Source organism: Pseudophryne corroboree, chromosome 1 (assembly GCF_028390025.1).
Source record: "Pseudophryne corroboree isolate aPseCor3 chromosome 1, aPseCor3.hap2, whole genome shotgun sequence".
Taxonomy (NCBI): Eukaryota; Metazoa; Chordata; class Amphibia; order Anura; family Myobatrachidae; genus Pseudophryne; species Pseudophryne corroboree.
The window spans coordinates 599,443,884-599,466,490 of NC_086444.1; the positions used below are offsets into that span (position 1 = coordinate 599,443,884).

Genomic DNA, 22,607 nt, shown 5'->3' on the forward strand with positions numbered 1-22,607 from the left:
ATCGAGACATTCCATCCGCTCTAACAGGGAAAGCAGTACGGCCACTTATCCTCTTTCTGGTCAGAAATTTCAAGGTCGCTGCCCTCTCATCCACCGGCCGCTGAGCTAACAAAAACCTTGAGCTCATGACGGTGAGACAGTAGAAGCAATGTACCATGGCATACTGATCATCTTTTTTACTCTTTCCTTTTTTCTCTCTATACCAACTATTTATGTCGGTCTACTAATGAGCGCATAAGATACCATATAAATATGATGGGCATTCTGCATCTCTCAACACTGTGTATATACCATTTGGGCAAATTTTGAATTTTTATAATTATACATGTGTTTGATGAGAATATAGGAGCTGACGTTCGGTAAATCAATACCTATTCATGATATGGTTGTTTAAACAGTGAGAGATCATAATTGGTTATAAAAAAATCTGAATAAAAATAATTAAAACAAGCTCCTCGGTGAGCAATCAGTGTTCTCTGAACCAATAAGCTCCATAGTGAGCAATCAGTGTTCTTTGAACTCCTTGTGATAGACAAGTGATCCCAAGGTGTATATGAATAAACCTGTGTGTGTGTTTATATATTTTTCCTTTTCAAATTCCTATTAATTTTAAAGATACAATTAAAGGTTATATTTTAATGATACCTAAGGGTATATCTGGCCCTATTTATATTTCAAAGAGTGCCCCCAAGATAGAGTCTTCTTTTCTCTTTCTAGAATAGAAGCAGGAGCACCCAGCTTGTTGGGTGCATACAGGATAAACAGCGAGTCAGTTTTCCTGACTCCAGCCGTCCTGGAAACATATATTTTCAGGGCCCAGACAACGTCTAGCAACTTGGAGTCCTCCAAGTCCCTAGTAGCCGCAGGCACCACAATAGGTTGGTTCAGGTGAAACGCTGAAACCACCTTAGGGAGAAACTGAGGACGAGTCCTCAATTCCGCCCTGTCCGAATGGAAAATCAGATAAGAGCTTTTACAGGATAAAGCCGCTAATTCTGACACGCGCCTGGCCCAGGCCAAGGCCAACAGCATGACCACTTTCCATGTGAGATATTTTAACTCCACAGATTTAAGTGGTTCAAACCAATGTGACTTTTGGAACCCAAAAACTACATTGAGATCCCAAAGTGCCACTGAAGGCACAAAAGGAGGCTGTATATGCAGTACCCCTTTTACAAACGTCTGAACTTCAGGGACTGAAGCTAGTTCTTTTTGGAAGAAAATTGACAGGGCCGAAATTTGAACCTTAATGGACCCCAATTTCAGGCCCATAGACACTCCTATTTGCAGGAAATGTAGGAATCGACCCAGTTGAATTTCCTCCGTCGGGCCTTACTGGCCTCGCACCACGCAACATATTTTCGCCAAATGCGGTGATAATGTTTTGCGGTTACATCCTTCCTGGCTTTGATCAGGATAGGGATGACTTCATCCGGAATGCCTTTTTTCCTTCAGGATCCGGCGTTCAACCGCCATGCCGTCAAACGCAGCCGCGGTAAGTCTTGGAACAGACAGGGTCCTTGCTGGAGCAGGTCCCTTCTTAGAGGTAGAGGCCACGGATCCTCCGTGAGCATCTCTTGAAGTTCCGGTTACCAAGTCCTTCTTGGCCAATCCGGAGCCACGAATATAGTGCTTACTCCTCTCCATCTTATCAATCTCAGTACCTTGGGTATGAGAGGCAGAGGAGGGAACACATACACTGACTGGTACACCCACGGTGTTACCAGAGCGTCTACAGCTATTGCCTGAGGGTCCCTTGACCTGGCGCAATACCTGTCGAGTTTTTCCCAACGGTTTATAATCATGTGGAAGACTTCTGGGTGAAGTCCCCACTCTCCCGGGTGGAGGTCGTGCTGAGGAAGTCTGCTTCCCAGTTGTCCACTCCCGGAATGAATACTGCTGACAGTGCTATCACATGATTTTCCGCCCAGCGAAGAATCCTTGCAGCTTCTGCCATTGCCCTCCTGCTTCTTGTGCCACTCTGTCTGTTTACGTGGGTGACTGCCGTGATGTTGTCCGACTGGATCAACACTGGCTGACCTTGAAGCAGAGGTCTTGCTAAGCTTAGAGCATTGTAAATGGCCGTTAGCTTCAGGATATTTATGTGAAGTGATGTCTCCAGACTTGACCATAAGCCCTGGATATTCCTTCCCTGTGTGACTGCTCCCCAGCCTCGCAGGCTGGCATCCGTGGTCACCAGGACCCAGTCCTGAATGCCGAATCTGCGGCCCTCTAGAAGATGAGCACTCTGCAACCACCACAGGAGGGACACCCTTGTCCTTGGTGACAGGGTTATCCGCTGATGCATCTGAAGATGCGACCCGGACCATTTGTCCAGCAGGTCCCACTGGAAAGTTCTTGCGTGGAATCTGCCGAATGGGATTGCTTCGTAGGAAGCCACCATTTTACCCAGAACCCTTCTGCATTGATGCACTGAGACTTGGCTCGGTTTTAGGAGGTTCCTGACTAGCTCGGATAACTCCCTGGCTTTTTCCTCCGGGAGAAAAACCTTTTTCTGGACTGTGTCCAGGATCATCCCTAGGAACAGAAGACAAGTCGTCGGAACCAGCTGCGATTTTGGAATATTGAGAATCCAATCGTGCTGCCGCAACACTACCTGAGATAGTGCTACACCGACCTCCAACTGTTCCCTGGATCTTACCCTTATCAGGGAATCGTCCAAGTAAAGGATAACTAAAATTCCCTTCCTTCGAAGGAATATCATCATTTCGGCCATTACCTTGGTAAAGACCCGGGGTGCCGTGGACCATCCATACGGCAGCGTCTGAACTGATAGTGACAGTTCTGTACCATAAACCTGAGGTACCCTTGATGAGAAGGGTAAATTTTGACATGAAGGTAAGCATCCTTGATGTCCCGAGACATCATGTAGTCCCCTTCTTCCAGGTTCGCAATCACTGCTCTGAGTGACTCAATCTTGAATTTGAACCTCTGTATGTAAGTGTTCCAAAGATTTTAGATTTAGAATCGGTCTCACCGAGCCGTCCGGCTTCGGTACCACAACAGTGTGGAATAATACCCCGTTCCCTGTTGCAGGAGGGGTACCTTGTTATCACCTGCTGGGAATACAGCTTGTGAATGGCTTCCAAAACAGTCTCCCTGTCAGAAGGAGACATCGGTAAAGCCGACTTTAGGAAACGGCGAGGGGGAGACGTCTCGAATTCTAATTTGTACCCCTGAGATATCACCTGAAGGATCCAGGGGTCTACTTGCGAGTGAGCCCACTGCGCGCTGAAATTCATTGAGACGGGCCCCCCACCGTGCCTGATTCTGCTTGTAAAGCCCCAGCGTCATACTGAGGGCTTGGCAGAGGCGGGAGAGGGTTTCTGTTCCTGGGAACTGGCTGATTTCTGCAGCCTTTTTCCTCTCCCTCTGTCACGGGGCAGAAATGAGGAACCTTTTGCCCGCTTGTCCACGAAAAGACTGCGCCTGATAATACGGCGTCTTCTCATGTTGAGAGGCGACCTGGGGTACAAACGTGGATTTCCCAGCTGTTGCCGTGGCCACCAGGTCTGAAAGACCGACCCCAAATAACTCCTCCCTTTAATAAGGCAATACTTCCAAATGCCGTTTGGAATACGCATCACCTGACCACTGACGGGTCCATAACCCTCTACTGGTAGAAATGGACAACGCACTTAGACTTGATGCCAGTCGGCAAATATTCCGCTGTGCATCACGCATATATAGAAATGCATCTTTTAAATGCTCTATAGGCAAAAATATACTGTCCCTATCTAGGGTATCAATATTTTCAGTCAGGGAATCCGACCACGCCAACCCAGCACTGCACATCCAGGCTGAGGCGATTGCTGGTCGCAGTATAACACCAGTATGTGTGTAAATACATTTTAGGATACCCTCCTGCTTTCTATCAGCAGGATCCTTAAGGGCGGCCATCTCAGGAGAGGGTAGAGCCCTTACAAGCGTGTGAGCGCTTTATCCACCCTAGGGGGTGTTTCCCAACGCACCCTAACCTCTGGCGGGAAAGGATATAATACCAATAACATTTTAGAAATTATCAGTTGTTATCGGGGGAAAACCACGCATCATCACACACCTCATTTAATTTCTCAGATTCAGGAAAACTACAGGTAGTTTTTCCTCACCGAACATAATACCCCTTTTTGGTGGTACTCGTATTATCAGAAATGTGTAAAACATTTTTCATTGCCTCAATCATGTAACGTGTGGCCCTACTGGAAGTCACATTTGTCTCTTCACCGTCGACACTGGAGTCAGTATCCGTGTCGGCGTCTATATCTGCCATCTGAGGTAACGGGCGCTTTAGAGCCCCTGACGGCCTATGAGACGTCTGGACAGGCACAAGCTGAGTAGCCGGCTGTCTCATGTCAACCACTGTCTTTTATACAGAGCTGACACTGTCATGTAATTCCTTCCAACAGTTCATCCACTCAGGTGTCGACCCCCTAGGGGGTGACATCACTATTACAGGCAATGCTCCGTCTCCACATCATTTTTCTCCTCATACATGTCGACACAAACGTACCGACATACAGCACACACACAGGGAATGCTCTGATAGAGGACAGGACCCCACTAGCCCTTTGGGGAGACAGAGGGAGAGTTTGCCAGCACACACCAGAGCGCTATATATATACAGGGATAACCTTATATAAGTGTTTTTCCCCTTATAGCTGCTGTATCTTTTAATACTGCGCGTAATTAGTGCCCCCCCTCTCTTTTTTAACCCTTTCTGTAGTGTAGTGACTGCAGGGGAGAGACAGGGAGCTTCCCTCCAACGGAGCTGTGAGGGAAAATGGCGCCAGTGTGCTGAGGAGATAGGCTCCGCCCCCTTATCGGCGGCCTTATCTCCCGTTTTTTCTATGTATTCTGGCAGGGGTTAAATGCATCCATATAGCCCAGGAGCTATATGTGATGCATTTTTTGCCATCCAAGGTGCTTTTTATTGCGTCTCAGGGCGCCCCCCCCCAGCGCCCTGCACCCTCAGTGACCGGAGTGTGAAGTGTGCTGAGAGCAATGGCGCACAGCTGCAGTGCTGTGCGCTACCTTGTTGAAGACAGGACGTCTTCTGCCGCCGATTTTCCGGACCTCTTCTGCCTTCTGGCTCTGTAAGGGGGCCGGCGGCGCGGCTCTGGGACTCATCCAGGCTGGGCCTGTGATCGTCCCTCTGGAGCTAATGTCCAGTAGCCTAAGAAGCCCAATCCACTCTGCACGCAGGTGAGTTCGCTTCTTCTCCCCTTAGTCCCTCGATGCAGTGAGCCTGTTGCCAGCAGGTCTCACTGAAAATAAAAAAAACCTAAACTAAAACTTTCACTAAGAAGCTCAGGAGAGCCCCTAGTGTGCACCCTTCTCGTTCGGGCACAAAGATCTAACTGAGGCTTGGAGGAGGGTCATGGGGGGAGGAGCCAGTGCACACCAGATAGTCCTAAAGCTTTCTTTAGATGTGCCCAGTCTCCTGCGGAGCCGCTATTCCCCATGGTCCTTACGGAGTCCCCAGCATCCACTTAGGACGTTAGAGAAATTTAATTATTATTATTTGTAAATGCAGAATTAATTTTTATTATAATATATGAAACAAGTGTAATGCATGCTATTTTTACAGTTTTTTTTTATTTGCTTTGATTTTCACTTTATTTCTTACACATTGTATCATTTTTTTTTTTTAAACTCCAGGAAAAAAAAACCTCTTTCCTTTTACCTACTTTTCATTGAAGCAATATGTATTTACGTGCACATAAAAGTTTTAGATATTAGTTGCAAATCATCTAAAGTTCGATCATGGTCACAAGTTCTCTAACAATTGGGGAAATGTCTGAAGGAACTCTCAAGGTCTTACTTCTCTATGGAAAATCTGATGATATAACCAAAACATAATTTTAAAATGAACTAAAATGTGTCTGTCAAATTTTCATTCTATAATACAAGAATCCACTTACTGATGTCTGCAGTGCAGTAATCTATAAAAGAACCAGAAAAAGAACCACAACCTACAAAGTGAAGAGAAAGCAACTCATTAATTTTTTACAGTATTAATAGAGGCAACAAGCAGGTGACTGCATTTCGGCCCTCATTCCGAGTTGTTCGCTCGCTAGCTGCTTTTAGCAGCAGTGCACACGCTAAGCCGCCGCCCTCTGGGAGTGTATCTTAGCAGAAGTGCGAACGAAAGAGTAGCAGAATTGCTACTAAAAAATTTCATGCCGTTTCTGAGTAGCTCCAGACTTACTATCTTGCGATCACTTCAGTCAGTTTAGTTCCTGGTTTGATGTGACAAACACGCCCTGCGTTCAGCCAGCCACTCCCCCGTTTCTCCAGCCACTCATGCATTTTTGCCTGGCATGCCTGCGTTTTTTAGCACACTCTCTGAAAACGCTCAGTTACCACCCAGAAACACCCACTTCCTGTCAATCACTCACCGATCAGCAGAGCGACTGAAAAGCGTCGCTTGGCCGTGTGTAAAATTGCATAGTTTTGTGTGAAAGAACTTAGTGCGTGCGCCCTGCGGCCCATACGCATGCGCAGAACTGCCGGTTTTTAGCCTGATTGCATTTCTGCAAAAAACGGCAGCGAGCGAACAACTCGGAATGACCACCTTCATCACACAGACTGGATGGGAAAGTGAACAGAAAATGTAATCCACGACAGAGCATCTGATTAACGGGATCGGTATGAAATACCTCCAATCAAAATCCCGACAGCAACTGACCGATGGTCAAAATCCCGGCAAGGTCAAAATCCCGACATGGACAAAATACCGACATTTAAAATACCGACAAGGTCAAAATACAGACATGTAACATGCTGACAGGTCAAAATACCGACATGCGGTTTTCATTGTTTTTTGTGTGTATGTCGACATAGGTTGACATGGACACCATATAAGTGTACCGCTGCGCTCGCCATGCTTCGGGCACGGTGCGTCGCTGCGCTCAGCACACTATTATGCTCCCCCTCCAGGTCCACTGTGATGGCAAAGTATGAATAAGTCGGTTTCAATTAAAAAATCAGGTCAGCATTTTGACCTTGTCGGTATTTTAAATGTCGGTATTTTGTCCATGTCGAGATTTTGACCTTGTCTGGATTTTGACCGTCGGTCAATTGCTGTCGGGATTTCGACCGTCGGGATTTTGATTGGAGGTAAATTGACTGCATCCCTGATTAACTGCTCTGACTTCTAGAAATGCAAAGAAAATATTATTACAAATTTTGTGGAAAGTAAAAAGTATCCCATTGAAGAAGTGGATAGAGCCATGGGCGGGGAAGGGTGTTGTTAGGCAGGCTTGTTTAAGAAACCCGGGTCAGATGCTAAAGGGGACAAATGTTCCACTTTGCAATGCATGGCGCTGCATAGTATTTTTACATATTTCACGGAGACGCCGAGGCCAAGCCTCCCAGATTTGGCCATAACCCTTCCTCTTCCTGTACCTGAACAGAGCATCCCGTAACAGTACAGGTGGAAAAGGGGATAGAGGGGTAGATGTAGGAAGGGTCGTTATGGAGGAGAAGCAGTATCAGCCTAATACTGCTCTCCCCCATGTATGAAGTAGGAGATGTGTGCAACTATGCACCCATTGATATTGGCGCTGCTATCTATAAGATAACACGCCAATATGCGGGGGCAATGAGTAGCACTGACTGCTCTGACACCTGCAGCTATTTCAATAGCTGCAGGCGTCGTTGCCCGTTACACCACAGCAGGGACTATGCTGTCCCTGGCCACGGCGGCTGCAGGCACCGGTCTGCATGTCAGAGCTCAGAAAAGTAGTGAGATCTCGCACATACCCAGTGTGCCGGCCGGGGGAGAGAGACAGCGCATCAGGCTAGTTTTCACTCCTACGCTTCGGCATCTGAGATGGCAGTACACCTCGCCGCTGCCTCTTCCTGCTTCGTCTTGGTAAAGAGGCGAAGAAGGAAGCATTATACAATCAGATTCTACTTAGTTATCTAGCACATTTTAGAAGATAATACCTAGAATCTGATTGGTTGCTATGTGCAATATCTCCACTCCTAAAACCCAGCACTTTAGTAAATACCCCCCTTATGAGTGTAGAAGGAGACAGAGCATCTAATCACAGAGTATGGGTGGAGAAAAGGACAGATCTTCCCACCACACAATTGTAGAAGAGAGGTAGAAATAGCAATGAGTCTTACTATAGTATAGAAATAGAAAAGTGAAGGTGTAAATGCATTACAAAAAGTGAAGTGACAACTTAGCAATACATTCATTATTAAGCATTACATCCAAAAGTTAGCAAGCGAGATACTTACCCAAGCGGATCCTATAGTCACATATTACAGCATTACACCAGACAAAGAACTTCGAATAATCTTTATAAGGATTTTCCTTAAATAACACACAAAAGAAAATCTTTAAAGAGACATAATCAGACTAAAAATAAATACCTATTCCACTCACATGTACATGTTCAGCTACTTACTGACCACAAAATGGGGGTGACTCATGTGTGGTTGGAGTGTGTATCACTGCTGCATACTTGGAAGCAGCAGCGATACTCCGATATGGTGATGCAGTAGAAGGTGTCTGGTATAATAGACGCCTCCTGCATGAATGTGTGATCCAGTGCGTCGTCCAGTGCAGCACCGGATCACTTGTAACTCCACTGGCTAGCTGAGTAACCCTGAAGTTACTCAGACCAGCCGCCACAGCACCGTCGTGAGGCCAGGAAATCTCCATTGGAAAACGGAGACCCTGGCCTTGGCACTCCCACAAAATGGAGGCAACACACCTCCATTTTGGGAAACAAAGGCCACCATTCCTGCCCCTCCTTGCCCCAAACGGCTGCAGACTGTCAATCAACCAATGTCTGCAGCCATACTATGTCCGACAATGCAGGGCTTGTACTGCACATACACAGTACGGATCCAGTGCATGCACAATATACCGAACACTGTTACATTGCGTCCAACTATAGTTATCGACCGGACCTGAATCACCCCCAATGTACCACAATAACCCAGCAGCAAATTTTTAAAACTGACGCCACAAATTATAGGGATCTCCTGGGAATCCATAAAAACAAACATTAAGGGCTAATGCTGAGTTGGGGGCATTTGCGGTAACTTTTCTGGCTGGCCGTGGATGTCTCCTTACACCATTATGCTAATGCCAGAATATGGCTGTGGGAGCCCGTCCTGCCCACTGTTCCTACTGATGTCCGCAGCTGTCAACATCAGTACTGGGACCTATACCAGCCCCATGTTGAGTGTCTCTGACATCCAATCTCTGTCCGCACACTACAAATGAGAACTGAAGTCAGCTGTCAATCCCACAAGACTAATAAATTCCGTGTTATCACATGGCCAACGCCCAGAAACACTGATTTCACGGAGAGAGTGGCTACCCGGCAGAGAGATCACCCAATATGCACTAGCTAGCTCCGCGCATGTGCTTAAGTTAGATTTGGCGTATGTGCAGTATTTCCTAGGTGCATGTGCACTAAGCAGAAATCTGAGAGAAGAGTCCACATTTGCAATTGCATCCGGCTGAAAATTAGCCCCTATGTACTTTATTTCTTATTTAGACAGGAAAACTTGTGAGGTCATTGCAGTGACAACATAAGGACTTTTCTCCAGTTGTACAGTGATTAACATAAAATGACTGCATTTATTCTAAGGAGAACGAGACCCCATACTGTGTGCAATATCAGTACCACAACTTACCATCAATTGCTGTTTCTCTGGGCAGTCATAATGCTTTAATGCATGAAATGCAACTTTGTAACTAAATAAAGTTTGAAAAAGAAAGGACTTAAGTTATTTTATGTATACTTAGATGTCTAGGTAGGACTCAATTGGCAGGATTCATGCAATTATACACAGTACATCACTTCTTAGTCCACTGGACCTTTATAAACATTATTTACTCATCCAGTATGAAAAAATGCGTAATAATGATTTTATTTACCTGATTACTATGGGTGCGATATGCACGATAACGGGGATCACTTTAGAAAGGATATTGGGCGTTATATATCATTTGAATACCACACAATGTCCCATTAATAATTATTTCCACATTTTGGGGAGCGTGTAACTACCCTAAGTGGGTATAGTCAGTCTACCGTGACACTTCGTACCTGCAAAAAAAAATTTGCAAAAGAAAATTCGGAAAGAGAGTCACAGTCTAATATGGACCTACTAATAGGTCAATTCATGGCGAACTCGTGGGTATTTTTCGGAATATTATCAATTATCGTGAAGATCTCCTAGCATGCGCATTAAGAACACTGGTTAAGGTGGAAGGTGGTGTGCACTAGAGGAGGATGGCGCACGCCAGAGCGGTGGCTGTGCGGACTCACTGGCGAGGTGGCCTGGACTGGGCTGTTGGTGTGGAGTTGCTCCTGCTATTCGTCTGGCTTGTCAGCGGTGGTCAGTGCGGGCTTGTCTATACCCGCGGGGAGCTGTTGCGGCTCGCAGCTCTGATTCCCGGCGGAAGTTTCCCGGCAGCGGTGCATGCTGGTCCCGCAGCGGGACTCGCGAGATCTGCCATGGCTTTGAATGCTACTGGGGGCCGCGGTGTCTGCTGGACTGCCCTGTTCGGCTGCAGCAGTGAAGGCAATGGCGTTTCTATAATGGGTGCAGTGTGTGCGGTGCACACGGGCCTCTGAGTCCTGGGGGGGCCAACACCGCACACACTGCACCCATTTCTCCTATACTTACCTTTCTGGAGTCCATTGCTGACCGTGTGTGGGCAGGACTCCGAAAAAATGGTGCGGTGGCCATTTTCAGAGTCCTGTGCATGTGCTGTAGACTCTGGCACTGTGCCAGAGTCTACAGGGCTCAGAGCGCTAGCAGTGGCGTGACGGCTACGGGAGAGGAGGGGGCCCACACACTGAGTCTGCACACGGGTCCCCTCCTCTCTAGAGACGCCCCTGGGTGGAGGCTGCTTACACTCTCCATGCTGCTGCTGCGGGAGGAGGCGCAGGTTTGGACAATGCCGGTAGCATGGAGCCCGGTGCAGTGCAGATTGCCTGGAGGAGTGCCTTTGCAGGTGGGGCTTTCAGAGGTGAATTGCTGCCTGTGGTGGGGATGGCTCAGGATGCTGGAACTGTGGTGCGAGTCCTGGCTCTGCTTATCGCTGGTCTCTGAGCAGGACGGATGGGGGTAGGAAAGGAGGCTACATATTTGACTAGGAGAGGGAGTACCCCAGGAACGGGCAACAACATGGTTTTTCCCCTCTCCTATTAAAGGCATATGGATAGAAAAGGCATCCCAGGAAGGAGAGGAGGCAAAAAAGGGGGAAAAGGGCTGATATTAAAGCAAGTACATTACTTGCCAATGTTCAAACTTTAGTTGGCAAACTGGACGACCTGCAGGCGGACCTGACTCATAAAAAGTTTTTACGGAACTGTTCTGTGATTATTTTTACAGAGACTTGGCTTACGGACTACGCCCTGGACTCGGTGGTTGCACTTGAGCATAGGATGCTTTTTAGAGCAGACAGAACCCTTGAGTCAGGGAAAAGCACTGTGGGTGGGCTTTGCATTTACATTAATTGTTTATGGTGTTCGGACGCTGTCTGTATTAAATAATTTTGTTCCACTGACAAAGAATGTTTGATAGTTAAATGTAGGCCCTTTTATTTGCCCAGAGAGGTCACAGCTATAGTTATTCTAGCTGCATTGGCGTTTCTATCATGGGTGCAATGTGTGCAGTGCACACGGGCCCCTGGGTCCAGACGGGGCCCACACCGCACAAATTGCACCCATATTTTCATACTCACTTCTCTGAAGTCCACCGCCGGGCGCTGCAGCGGCAGACGTTGCGGCAAAAAAAACCCAAAACCTCAAAAATGGCCATCGCACTTGCGCAGTAAGACTTTTGTCTCTGAAACATGGCGGGCACCATGTTTCAGGAGACCTGCGCAGTAGACCCTACGACGCTGTGGAGAGGAGGGGGCCCACCCGAAGTGTGCACACATGCCCCTCCTCTCTTAAGACACCCGTCTAGCTGTTTATATTCCCACCCCAGGCAAACGTAGGAAAAGCCCTTGAATCGCTTCATGATTCTATCATGGATATCGAAATAGCCTTCTCAGATTCTGTGTTTATAGTGGCTGGTGATTTTAATCAAGCAGATCTTAAAAAGGTTCTCACAAAATGTTATAAAAATATTTTTGTACCCATTAGGGGCGGACACACATTAGATCAGTGGAACAAGAAAAGGTAAAGTGAACCTAGATGGTGCAAAAGATGACCGTACACTATAGGGGGGAGATTCAAATGTTTGAAAAGTCAGTTGGGTGTCTGTTTTTTCCTATCTCATAGACAGGAAAAAAACAGACAACCAACCGTCTTTTCAAACACTTGAATTCCCCCCTAGATGTCCAAGTAAACGTCACCACATATACAACAAACAGATACAAACAAATGGACATCTATGTATATCCAGGGCGCTTGCAAAAAAATAAATCATACAATACGTTCCTTGATTAGATCCACAGGACAGTCTGTGGGTCAATCAGAATAATATGTCCAGCTGTTAGTCACTCGGAGAAATCCAGATGTTGTCTACAGGCGAATATCGTGCTCCGAAAAAAGAAATAACAAAAAGAGAGAAAATAGTGTAGTATTGTCTATCAGAATTTGACACAAATCAAACACTTGTTCACTGGTGTTCTTCCTCATTAGAATAAAGGTGGCATACCCCACTCACACTGGATAAGGTGTATGTAAATACATAAAGGTTTCTTTTAATGGTGGATGTCTGTCCTCCATTAAGACTCTTTCATTCCAGTGCACATATATGGTTAAAAAGGACTTGATTAGAGTGGGCGTCCCTGAACTCACACAGGATATGATAGAAAACACCTATAAAGGTATCTTTAGGATTGGAACCATAAATGAAAGGCGTACCCCAACTCACACAAAATATTGTACGTGAACTCCTATCAGGGTATCTTTCGCTGACTTCCAATCAGATTCTGTTTGTTGACACAATCTTCTGCGGTGAATCTTATATTACTCAATCGAAAAAATACATTGGTCAGCTTTTGTGGGGTTTTTTTGTAAATAAGCAATTATACCACAATAATGGCCTGATCACAAGAGTTCAAGATAAAAATATCCTAATGTACAAAAACGTAACTAAAAGATGGATAATAAAAAAAATGCAAAAATTGTCAGTAAAGGTCTTAAAAAAAAAAACTAAAATCCATCAGGCTACTCACAGTCTGTGTGTCGACGCATTTCGGTCTATAGACCTTTATCAAGACATCTTAATGTTGACACCTAGACTGTGAGTAGCCTGATGGATTTTGGCCTTTTAAATAAAAAAAAACTTTGCTGACAACTTTGTATTTTTGTATTTTTTTATTATGCAACTTTAAGTTACGTTTTTGTACATTAGGATATCTTTATCTTGAACTATTGTAATCAGGCCATTATTGTGGTATAATTGCTTTTTTACAAAAAACCCACAGAAGCTAAGCAATGGATTTTTTCGACTGAGGAATATAAGATTCACTGCAGAAGATTGTGTCAACAAACAGAATCTGATTGGAAGTCAGCAAAAGATACCCTGATAGGAGTTCACGTACAATATTTTGTGTGAGTTGGGATACGCCATTCATTTATGGTTCCAAACCTAAAGATACCTTTATAGGTGTTTTCTATCATATCCTGTGTGAGTTCAGGGTACGCCCACTCTAATCAAGTCCTTTTTAACCATATGTGTGCACTGGAATGAAAGAATCTTTTATGGAGGACATCCACTAATAAAAGAAGCCTTTATATATTTACATACACCTTATCCAGTGTGAGTGGGGTATGCCACCTTTATTCTGACGAGGAAGAACACCAGTGAACAAGTGTTTGATTTGTGTCAAATTCTGATAGACAATACTACACTATTTTTTCTTTTTTTTTGTTATTTCTTTTTTTCAGAGCATGATATTCGCCTGTAGACAACATCTGGATTTCTCAGAGTGACTAACAGCTGGACATATTATTCTTATTGACCCATAGACTCTCCTGTGGATCTAATCAAGAATGTACTGTATGATTTTTTTTTTTGTGTGCAAGCGCCCTGGACATAAATAGATGTCAATCTGTACACATTAAATCAGGTTTATACAAACCTGAATAAGGCTTACAAAACTATTGCATGCCCACATATTGGTTGTTCGGATCATTTATCTTTGTTTTTGTTACCAGTGTACAAGTCCCTGGCCAAAAGAGTCAGATCGACTAGCAGGACTGTTACTGTTTGGCCAGAGGGGGCTTTAATAAGATTACAGGATATTCTTGAATTCATCAACTGGGACATGTTTGTAGAGGAGTGTAGACAGTTTGGGGATATTGATGTTGATAGTTTGGCATCTATGGTATTGGGTTATATTAGATGCTGTGTGGAGAGTGTCACAGTTAGGAAGGCCATTCGTGTTTTTGCTAACTGCAAACCATGGTTAAATAAATAGGATTTTAATACCTACCGGTAAATCCTTTTCTCTTAGTCCGTAGAGGATGCTGGGGACACCATAAGAACCATGGGGTATAGACGGGATCCGCAGGAGACATGGGCACTTTAAGACTTTGAAAGGGGTGTGAACTGGCTCCTCCCTCTATGCCCCTCCTCCAGAATCCAGTTATAGGAACTGTGCCCAGGGAGACGGACATTTCGAGGAAAGGATTTATTGTTAACTAAGGTGGGACACATACCAGCTCACACCTCAAACACGCCGTACAACATGGCATTTAACAGAAACTTCAGTCAACGGCATGAACAACGTCAGCAACAGACTGACCATAACTTAAGACAACCCGTGTGTAAACATAACTAATAACTGCAGATAGAGTCCGCACTGGGACGGGCGCCCAGCATCCTCTACGGACTAAGAGAAAAGGATTTACCGGTAGGTACTAAAATCCTATTTTCTCATACGTCCTAGAGGATGCTGGGGACACCATAAAAACCATGGAGTTTATACCAAAGCTCTAGAACGGGCGGGAGAGTGCGGATGACTCTGCAGCACCGATTGACCAAACATGAGGTCCTCATCAGCCAGGGTATCAAACTTGTAAAATTTCGCAAAAGTGTTTGAACCCGACCAAGTAGCTGCTCGGCAGAGTTGTAATGCCGAGACTCCGCGGTCAGCCGCCCAGGATGAGCCCACTTTTCTGGTAGAGTGGGCCTTCACTGATTTCGGTAACAACAATCCAGCCGTAGAATGAGCATGCTGAATCGTATTACAGATCCAGCGCGCAATAATCTGCTTGGAAGCAGGCGATCCAATCTTGTTGCCAGCATACAGGATAAACAGAGCTTCCGTTTTCCTAAGTTGAGCCGTTCTGGCGACATAAATCTTCAAGGCTCTGACAACATCGAGAGATTTTGACTCCGCAAAGGCGTCAGTAGCCACTGGTACCACAATAGGCTGGTTCATGTGGAACGATGAAACCACCTTCGGCAGAAATTGTTGACGAGTCCTCAACTCCGCTCTATCTTCATGGAAGATTAAATAAGGACTCTTGTGAGGCAAAGCCGCTAACTCAGACACCCGCCTTGCGGATGCGAAGGCCAATAGCATGACCACTTTCCAAGTGAGAAATTTCAACTCAACCTTCTGTAAAGGATCAAACCAATGTGATTGAAGAAAATGCAACACCACGTTAAGATCCCATGGTGCCACTGGGGGCACAAATGGAGGTTGGATGTGCAAAACTCCTTTCATGAAAGTCTGAACTTCTGGAAAGGAGGCCAATTGTTTTTGAAAGAAAACCGATAAGGCCGAAATTTGTACTTTAATCGAGCCTAATTTTAGGCCCGCATCCACACCTGCTTGCAGGAAATGGAGAAAACGCCCTGGCTGAAATTCTTCCGTAGGAGCCTTCTTGGATTCACACCAACACACATATTTTCTCCAAATACGGTGATAATGTTTAGACGTTACTCCTTTTCTAGCCTGAAGAAGTGTGGGAATAACTTCACTGGGAATACTCTTTCGGGCTAGGATCCGGCGTTCAACCGCCAAGCCGTCAAACGTAGCCGCGGTAAGTCGTGGTACACGCACGGCCCCTGCTGTAACAGATCCTCTCGTAGAGGAAGAGGCCAGGGATCTCTTATGAGTAATTCCTGAAGATCTGGATACCAAGCCCTCCTTGGCCAGTCCGGAGCAATGAGGATCACCTGAACCTTTGTTCTTCTTATGATCTTTAGCACCTTTGGAATGAGTGGAAGCGGAGGAAACACGTACACCGTCTGAAACACCCATGGTGTTACCAGCGCGTCCACCGCTATTGCTTGAGGGTCTCTCGACCTGGAACAATATCTCAAAGTTTCTTGTTTAGGCGAGACGCCATCATGCCTATTTGAGGAATTCCCCAAAAACTTGTCACTTCTGTGAAGACCTCTTGATGAAGACCCCACTCTCCTGGATGGAGATCGTGTCTACTGAGGAAGTCTGCTTCCCAGTTGTCCACTCCTGGAATAAATATTGCCGACAGAGCGCTTGTATGTCTTTCCGCCCAGCTGAGAATTTTTGTGGCCTCTGCCATTGCCGTCCTGCTCTTTGTTCCGCCCTGGCGGTTTATGTGCGCTACTGCTGGTATACTGTCCGATTGTATTAGGATGGGCCGGTTGCGAAGAAGACGTTCCGCTAGAAGAAGGCCATTGTAAATGGCCCTTAACTCCAGAATGTTTATGTGTAGACAAACTTCCTGGTTTGACCATTTTCCCTGGAAGGTTTCCCCCTGTGTGACTGCTCCCCAGCCTCAGAGACTCCCATCCGTGGTTACTAGGATCGAGTCCTGGATCCCGAACCTGCGTCCCTCTAAGAGGTGAGAGCTGTGCAGCCACCACAGGAGTGAGATTCTGGTCTTGGAGGATAGAATTATTTTCCGGAGTATGTGCAGATGGGATCTGGACCACTTGTCCAATAGGTCCCACTGAAACACTCTGGCATGGAATCTGCCAAACTGAATGGCCTCGTAGGCCGCCACCATCTTCCCCAGCAACTGAGTGCATTGATGAATTGATACTCTCGCTGGTTTCAGAATTTGTTTGACCAAACTCTGAATTTCCAGAGCCTTCTCTTCTGGAAGAAAAACTCTCTGTAATTCCGTGTCCAGAATCATTCCCAAAAACAACAGCCGCTTCGTCGGATTCAACTGTGACTTCGGCAGGTTTAGGAGCCAACCATGTTGTTGCAGAACTGTCAGGGAGAGCGCAATGTCCTGCTCCAGCTTGTTTTTGGATCTCGCCTTTATCAGGAGATCGTCAAGGTAAGGGATAATTGTGACTCCTTACCTGCGAAGAAGAACCATCATTTCCGCCATTACCTTGGTGAAAATCCTCGGAGCCGTGGACAGTCCAAACGGCAACATCTGAAATTGGTAATGACAATCCTGAGTAGCAAACCTCAGGTGAGCCTGATGCGGAGGATATATGAGGATGTGTAAGTAGGCATCCTTTGTGTCGACCGACACCATGAAATCCCCTTCCTCGAAACTGTAGATCACTGCTCGGAGAGATTCCATCTTGAATTTTAATTTTCTTAGGTAAAGATTGATGGACTTTAGGTTCAGAATTGGTCTGACTGAGCCATCCGGCTTCGGAACCACAAACCGGCTTGAATAAAAGCCTTCTCCCTGTTGTGCCGGGGGAACCCTGACAATGACTTGATTCAGACACAACTTTTGTATTGCATCACATACTACCTCCCTGTTCGGAAGAGAAGCTGGTAAGGCTGAATTGAAAAAACGTCGAGGGGGGACGTCTTGAAACTCCAGTTTGTACCCCTGGCACACTATTTCTAAAATCCACGGGTCTAGGGCCGAACTAGCCCAGAATTGACTGAAGAGCTTGAGATGTGCCCCCACCGGTGCGGACTCCTGCAGAGGAGCCCCAGCGTCATGCGGTGGATTTGGCAGAAGCTGGGGAGGACTTCTGCTTCTGAGAACCTGCCACGGCCGGAGATCTTTTACCTTTTCCTCTTCCTCTATTAGCAAGGAAGGAATAACCTCTGCCTTTTTTTGTATTTATTTGGCCAAAAGGACTGCATCTGCAAGTGGTGAGCTTTCTTTTGTTGTGGAGGAACATAAGGCAAAAATGACGACTTACGCGCGGTAGCCGTAGATACCAACTCAGCGAGACCTTCACCAAACAATACACCACCTTTATACAGTAGAGACTCCATAGCTTTCTTAGAGTCTGCATCAGCATTCCATTGATGAATCCACAATGCTCTCCTACCTGAGACTGCCATGGCATTGGCCCTTGATCCCAAGAGGCCAATATCTCTCGCCGCTTCCTTTAGGTAGGCTGCAGCGTCCCTGATATAACTCATCGTTAAAAGGATGGTATCCCTATCCAGGGTATCTATATCAGATGACAAGTTATCTGCCCACTTTTCGATAGCACTACTCACCCACGCAGATGCAATAGCTGGTCTGAGTAGTGTACCTGTGGTGACGTAAATGGATTTTAGCGTATTTTCCTGTCTATGATCCGCAGGATCCTTAAGGGCTGCCGTGTCAGGAGACTATAAAGCCACATTTTTAGACAACCATGATAGCACCTTGTCCACAATGGGAGGTGACTCACACTTTTCTCTATCCCCAGAGGGGAACGGATACACCATTTGAATCCTTTTGGGAATCAGAAACTTTTTGTCAGGATTTTCCAACATTTTTTCAAAAAGGGTATTAAGTTCATGAGAGGGAGTAAACGTTACCTCAGGTTTCTTTCCCTTATACATACAGACCCTAGTATCAGGAACAGCAGGGTCCTCGGAGATATGCAACACTTCTTTTATTGCCACAATCATGTACTGAATGCTCTTTGCCAATTTTGGGTCTAATCTGGAATCACTATAGTCGACACTGGAGTCAGTGTCCGTGTCGGTATCTGTGTCTGCAAACTGAGCAAACGAACGTTTATGTGACCCCAAAGGGGTCTGGACCTGTGATAACACATCCTCCACAGATTTTTTCCATACCTGGTTCTGAGACTCAGATTTATCTAATCACTTATTAATAAGAGCCACATTAGCATTCAAAGCATTCAACACATTTACCCAATCAGGAGTCGGCGGTGCCGACAGGATCCCTCCCACAGCTGTTTCTGCCCCTAACACAGTCTCCTCCTGGGAAGAGCACTCCGCTTCAGACATGCCGACACACCTGTACCGACACCCACAGACATACTGGGCCAAAAGGGGGACAGACCCACAGTAAAGCCTGTCAGAGAAACACAGAGGGAGTTTGCCAGCTCACAACCCAGCGCCTGTCCCGGTTCTGAAACCTTAATATATAATGCCTCAGACTCTGCAGTGCTTTATAATAACTTATTTAAGCACCAAATTTGCTGTGCCCCCTTCATTGCGCGCTTCAGCCCGCTATTTTTTAAACTAATAATGCTGGCGGGGGTAAGAATTTAGTGCGAAGGCACTCCAAATTCACTTTGCCAGCCTGAAAAGAGGATTTTTATGCTGCCCAGGGCGCCCCCCCCCACGCGCCCTGCACCCTGTAGTGCCGCTGTGTGTAGGAGCATGGCGCGCAGCGCGATCGCTGTGCAGTACCTCAGAAGCCGTCACTGAAGTCTTCTATCTTCTTCTACTCACCTGTCTTCTGACTTCTGGCTCTGCAAGGGGGGTGACGGCGGGCTCTGGGAGTGAACCCCTAGGCGTACCTAGTGTTCCAAACACTCAGGAGCTAATGGTGTCCTGTAGCCAAGAAGCAGAGCCTTTAAACTCACTAGAAGTAGGTCTGACTTCTCTCCCCTAAGTCCCACGATGCAGGGAGCCTGTTGCCAGCAGTGCTCCCTGAACATAAAAAAAACGAACAAAGTATTTTCCGAGAAACTCAGTAGAGCTCCTCAGTGTGCATCCAGTCTGCTGGGCACAGATTCTAAACTGGAGTCTGGAGGAGGGGCATAGAGGGAGGAGCCAGTTCACACCCCTTTGAAAGTCTTAAAGTGCCCATGTCTCCTGCGGATCCCGTCTATACCCCATGAAGTGACCCCAGCATCCTCTAGGACGTATGAGAAATGAAGTTCAGTCTCTGTTAAGAGCCCGGGACATTGCATTCAAGTCTGGGGACAGTGATGCCAATAGAAATGCCAGGTCCAGGTTATGATCTGGTATAAAGGGGGGCCAAGACTGCATACTCAGCAAGGATTGAGGCAGAATGTTCCCAACTGAGGAATCCAAGGTGGATGTGGCAGTGGATAAAAGAGGGCACTGGCTGCCGTACAAATTCTGATGTAATGATGGCTAATAATCCCACGTTAGTGGAAAATTTAAACTCGTTTTACTGCAGGTATGATAGGGATAACGCAGAACCTTCTATCCCTTTACTTACTGGCACTGATGATTCCACTTTGGTGCTTACAGAAAGTGAAGGTTTAGATTGTCTGCAACGAGTGGATTCTAAGAAATCTGCTGATCCAGACGGGATCCCTGGTAAGGTCCTTAGGTGATGCGCTAACTAGTTAAGTTGGATAATGACCTTATTATTTAATATTTCCCTAGCAAATTGTGTTGTTCGTACGTGTTTAAAGACCACCACAATTATCCCTATTCCCAAGAAAGGTCCAGCGAAATGCTGAAATGACTATCACCCCATTGCGCTGACCTCTCTTATTATGAAATGTTTTGAGCGTCTTGCATTGAAGCATATTATACCTAGGACATTAAACCCCTTCCAATTTGCTTATCGAGAAAACCAATGTACTGAGGATGCAGTTCTTACAGTTTTACACTAATCTCTCAGTCATCTGGAGCGGCGAGGGTGCTATATAAGGATTGTTTTTATTGATTTTAGTTCAGCTTTTAATACCGTAATTCCTTGGTCACTAATAGGTAAGCTATCTGAGTTAGGTATTGGTACACCTATTTGTAATTGGTTACTAGATTTCTTGTCAAATAGATCTCAGCCGGTTAAATTAGGTAACCTTCTGTCTAAGACTACCTATTAGTACTGGAGTCTCACAAGGTTGTGTACATAGCCCTCTTCTTTACTCGCTATTCACCCATGATTGCGTGTCTTCCTCTGGTAGTGTGCAGATTATTAAATTTGCAGATGACATAGCAGTCACTGGACTAATTTCTGGTGAGAATGAGGAGAGTTATCGTATGGAAAATTGAGAATTTGGTGGCCTGGAGTAAGGTTAATCACCTTTTCATAAATGTGTATAAAACTAAGGAACTGGTGATTGATTTTAGGTGTGGTAGTGATTATTCACTACTTACAGTATCCATAAATGAGTTAAACATGGAGGCTGTTCAGTCCCTTCAATTCTTAGGTATCCATGTTTCCTCCAGTTTATCGTGGGTGGTTAATACTCAGGCAATAGTTAAAAAGATACACCAACGCTTATTTTTCCTTCGCCGTTTTAAGGGTGCAGGTGTGGGCGTTGGTACGTTAATGAATTTTTTAGAGATGTGCAATTGAGAGTGTTCTAACCTATAGAATTATAGTCTGGTACGGAAACTGTACTGCCTGTGAGCAAGGAGAGTTAACGCGCTTAGTTCGCTCAGCTGGTAAAATTACCAGGGTCCAGCTGCAGACTGTTAAAGATCTCTTTGCAGTAAGACTGACAAATAGAGCTAGAAGTATACGGTCTGATTCTAGCAATCCGTCTGCTTATCTTTTTACAAAGTTGCCCTCTGGCAAGCGTTTTAGATTAGTGAAGGCTCGCACAAATCGTCTACAAAATAGCTTCTTTCCAACTGCCGTGCGCATGTTAAACACTCATTGGGAATAATGGGGGTCATTCCGAGTTGTTCGCTCGTTGCCGATTTTTGCAACGGAGCGATTAAGGCAAAAATGCACATGCGCATGGTACGCAGTACGCATGCGCTAAGTATTTTAGCTCAAAACTTAGTAGATTTACTCACGTCCGAACTAAGAATTTTCATTGTTGAAGTGATCGGAGTGTGATTGACAGGAAGTGGGCGTTTCTGGGCGGAAACTGACCGTTTTCTGGGAGTGTGCGGAAAAACGCAGGCAAGCCAGGATAAAACGCGAGAGTGTCTGGAGAAATGGGGGAGTGGCTGGCCGAACACAGGGCGTGTTTGTGACGTCAAACCAGGAACGAAATGGGCTGAGCTGATCGCAGTGTAGGAGTAAGTCTCGAGCTACTCAGAAACTGCTAAGAATTTTCTATTCGCAATTCTGCTAATCTTTCGTTCGCAATTCTGCTAAGCTAAGATACACTCCCAGAGGGCGGCGGCCTAGCGTGTGCAATGCTGCTAAAATCTGCTAGCGAGCGAACAACTCGGAATGACCCCCAATGTGTCATCTCTCATATGTGTGTTATTGTGTGCTCTTTTTTTATACCTATGTCCTAACTTTTTATCATCGTCTGGTGTGTTGTACAAATTGAATTTCGTTGGCAATTTTTGTTGATAATGACAATAAATGTGCGTATAGCGGTGTGTGCTGAGCAATCTGTGGTAACCTAGATCGCTTAGCACACAGCACAAGTCACCCTGTGTGTATGCCCCCTTAGACATTATTTCTGTCACTGCAGTGTCTACTTCGGGCAATGAACACCACTTCAATACCTCTTCATCTTTAAACGGATACATCTGCTCAATACGATACAGGTTACACTGTCTTTTATCAAGATTTTTCCATTCATTA

The 22,607-nt window shown here is 45.7% G+C and overlaps 1 protein-coding gene across 8 annotated transcripts in view; it reads right to left on the reverse strand.

Moving 5' to 3' along the window:
- The window catches only part of PWWP3A (PWWP domain containing 3A, DNA repair factor), a 213,851-nt gene that overhangs the window by 9,375 nt on the left and 181,869 nt on the right, over positions 1–22,607 (reverse strand). For all 8 annotated transcript variants that reach the window (XM_063914328.1, XM_063914326.1, XM_063914327.1 and 5 more), the window contains 3 exons: positions 9,685–9,745; positions 8,272–8,347; positions 5,943–5,993 (listed from right to left, as the gene is read on the reverse strand). In XM_063914328.1, coding sequence (XP_063770398.1) covers positions 5,943–5,993; positions 8,272–8,347; positions 9,685–9,745 — 188 coding nt within the window. The remainder of the gene's footprint in view (positions 1–5,942; positions 5,994–8,271; positions 8,348–9,684; positions 9,746–22,607) is intronic.